Raw genomic sequence first — 3,345 nt, 5'->3', positions numbered from 1 at the left:
TGGCAAATGTAGACCAATGCCCCAGGAAAATGAAAACAAGTGTTGCAAGCAAAAGAAATGCATAACGCTTACATCACGTTTTGGCAAATTGTGCCTGGATGCTGATGTTCTGGAGCTATGTATAAGGAATAGAGCAGACATTCGAAATGACCAAGAGGACAACAGTACAAGGGCATTCAGAAAAGCAGCATATAGGCAATTCATTATTGCACGCTATGGCCGTCTTGGTAAAGGTAACAGGTGTGTCTGCCCTTCCTGTAGAGTTTTGAAAATAAGGGAGCGTTTTCCATCTGTGACTGGAATTTATATGGGATACAGAGAACACTAAATGTACATACTTTAAACCATTTTATAGCTATGAGTTTGTTATATTTATTTCACAAAAGACAGGTTAATTTATTTACAATTAGTCTTTCTCATCATGACAAATATCTGCCATTTTTGGGGTACTTTCAATTTTCTTAAATCGATTTAAACAATTATAACCATATAAAACCAGTATTTTAGAATCAACAGACCATTATTTTGAACAAAATTCAGCCTTAAAATAAAGACGGTTACAAGGTCATACTATAGGTCAAAAAATGGTACAAATGATGGTACCCCACAAATGGCAGATATTTGTCATCATGCGAAAGGCTGGTGGATATGTACATAGTATTTACAATAAAGACATTAGGGCTGGTTTACAGTTAACGCCTATTTGTCAAATCTGCTTCTTGCAACAATTTCCTTTGTAGGTGGTGGGGGTAAGTGGGCAATGGTAGGAGAAATTAGGGCAGGGTCACTTTCATTCATATCCACTGCTCTTGTAACACCAACTATATTGTGGTCATCTGTTCTTCGTTTTAAAATTTTAGCTATGAGTACTGGGATGTAATTGTACCCCTTCTGCACCTTCACCATCTTGAGGTCCCAATTTCGGGTTCGTGGATTGTATTTCCTAGTGACAATTTCATCACCATGCTCTGTCTTGGCCTGCTGGAGGTTTTGATGGAAGTTCCAATCAATGGCTGTGAGCTGTCTTCTAGCCTTGTATGCACTGTATCTGGAGTAAATTAATTCATTCCATTTAGAAACAATTAATACAATTAAGCTACAAGATGTTCAAGACCCTTCTCTCACACAAAATTGTGGTAGTTGGCAAAATTTTACCTGAACGGGGTCCTCTTTGGGGTATAAACAAGTCCAAGGCTGTTGGCACATTCTATGCCACCTGTATGTCTAAAAAAGATGTTAAAATGATCACATTAATCTTGTTGCATTGATTAAATATTATTAATATTTTTATATCAATATTTTTTCTGTACCTAAAACGGGTATAGAATTTAAAACTTGCAAGTAGCTCTGGATTTAGGATTATTTTTTGCAGCTCTTGATAATCTTTATCTCTGGGATCAAACCAAGCAAGGTGCTCATCATGCTCATCATCTTCATGGTCACATTGACCTTCCAACCACTCATGCTCATTGCAGATGTGATGAAGCAATCCAATCCATTTGTCCTGAGTAAAAAATAAATAAATGTATATGTAGCAATATCCAAACAATTTAGATAATTTAATACTTTTATCATGGAACAATGCTGGTACCTTCATAACTTTCAATGCTTCATCATCAGTGGTGTCATCATCTTTCCGACATGAACTGGAGCAATGCCAAAAATGGCGGATTATGTGTGGGGCCCAATCCTTCACTTTTTTCATTGCTTTAGGTTTTCCCAGCTAAATAGAAATGGAATTGAAAATATTGATACACAAAACCAATATAGTTGGTAATGGATAACATTTCTAGTTTCCCACATTAGCATATTTTAAACATCATAATACCAGAAATAGACAAACCTTATCCAGACACTTCTTAATACTTTTAGATTTGTGCCAAACATCCAAGCTATGAATCACATCGGGGTATTCATGTTCTAAAATCATTACACATTTTACCAACAAGTTACAAAAAGAATGTTTTAGGTCTCAAAACTGCAAAGTCAATTCATAGAATAACACTGAGGGTACTTACCAAGAAATGCCTTCACAGATGAAGAAGCATCTTTGACCAACTCAACAATTCTGACTTCCTTCCGAAGACGATCCATGCTTCGCTTCACTGCCTCTTTCTCCATATTTGTTGAGATGAGGCCAACATGCCTTTTGTCCAAGACTTCAATGTCAAGAATGTAATTGCTATCCACCTCCACAGTAAAATAACATAAATTCTTGGCATTGAAGCCTGGAGAGTCACATTGACCATCACCACCAACAACAATGTCTTTGCCAGCAAACTCTGTTATCAGTTCCGATTTCATCCAATTCCACCAATTGTTTATCTCAGGAATTAAATACAGGCGTTGAAAGCGATAGTAGCTGGATTTGGACACAAATTCCAAGTTTAAGAATTTTGCTAAGCGATTTGCTTTAGCATAGTGACTCCCAGAGAGCATAATTGAAGCCACAGTTTGCAGATTGTTGACAAACATGTTGTTAACTTCCCTTGATGAACAGAACTTGTGCATGTGCCTGGATGAACATGTTGAGCTAACAACTAGAGTTGTTCCCACAAAGTGATGTTTTACTGTTGGTGCAGCAATACATCCAGGTGTCTGACATCTCGATGCAAACACTCCAAGGATTAAACTAAGCGTGCAGATGAATTTTGAATCTTGGCCTAATTCATATTCATCTTTTAGAGCATACATTTCTTTACCTCTGCTCAGCTTCTGGTGTGGCCCAAATGATACAAGGCAAGAGGGGGTGCTTTGTGCCTGGTTGTATGTTTCATCTGCTATGCTCTTATCCTCCAAAGATGTTGCTTCTTCATCAGACATTTTGTACACATCGTTATCATCTTCATCTGCCGAATCACTCTCTAATGTGTACTCAACATCACTGAAACTATTAAAAATAAAATAAATACATTTTGCATTGGTTTTATATATCATATACAAGAAATGTGTGGAGATTTCTAACTTATAACCATATACAAAGACGCCAACAGTGTACAAAATGACATATTCATATTTTGCATCATCATCCCTTTCCAAGTTGTCATCATGATCAGCATTCATTCCCTCAATTCTACCAAATCACCACAGACATCCGGGTTACCATTAGATGCGCACGCACCGCCGTGGATCAGTGCATTGTTTATCGCCGTTGGATTCGCATGTGTTCTACATTTCTACAGGAATTTTTGTTTTAAAATCGTTCGATTTTGTTCATTTTAGCAGGTAAGTTAACTTTCTTTTATCCGCTTGTTTAGCGTGGCTAATTTTGTAGACGAGATCTACCATATTTATACAAATAAAAGCTGTTCAATTCCCGGTTTTGTGACGAGTCACATTGCCACG

At 37.1% G+C, this 3,345-nt stretch overlaps 2 protein-coding genes across 2 annotated transcripts; both read right to left on the bottom strand.

Annotated features, from left to right (window-relative positions):
• Positions 1 to 618: 618 nt before the first annotated feature.
• LOC114529245 lies at positions 619 to 1,597 on the bottom strand. Its single transcript, XM_028551002.1, has 4 exons — positions 1,592 to 1,597; positions 1,311 to 1,504; positions 1,156 to 1,224; positions 619 to 1,048 (listed from the first exon to the last, which is right to left on the bottom strand). The coding sequence occupies exons 1-4, from the start codon at positions 1,595 to 1,597 to the stop codon at positions 700 to 702; spliced, it is 618 nt and encodes a 205-aa protein (XP_028406803.1). The 3' UTR covers positions 619 to 699.
• Positions 1,598 to 1,986: 389 nt separating this feature from the next.
• On the bottom strand, positions 1,987 to 3,058 carry LOC114529244. The gene is made up of 2 exons (XM_028551001.1): positions 3,017 to 3,058; positions 1,987 to 2,890 (listed from the first exon to the last, which is right to left on the bottom strand). Exon 2 carries the CDS (start codon positions 2,821 to 2,823, stop codon positions 1,987 to 1,989), a length of 837 nt encoding a protein of 278 aa, XP_028406802.1. The 5' UTR covers positions 2,824 to 2,890; positions 3,017 to 3,058.
• Between the last annotated feature and the right edge of the window lie 287 nt (positions 3,059 to 3,345).

The sequence above is a fragment of the Dendronephthya gigantea genome, unplaced genomic scaffold (assembly GCF_004324835.1).
Source record: "Dendronephthya gigantea isolate DGI-Jeju-01 unplaced genomic scaffold, DenGig_1.0 000055F, whole genome shotgun sequence".
Taxonomy (NCBI): Eukaryota; Metazoa; Cnidaria; class Anthozoa; order Malacalcyonacea; family Nephtheidae; genus Dendronephthya; species Dendronephthya gigantea.
The sequence above is the reverse complement of the archived record's forward strand: the minus strand, read 5'-3'. Positions and strand labels throughout refer to the sequence as shown.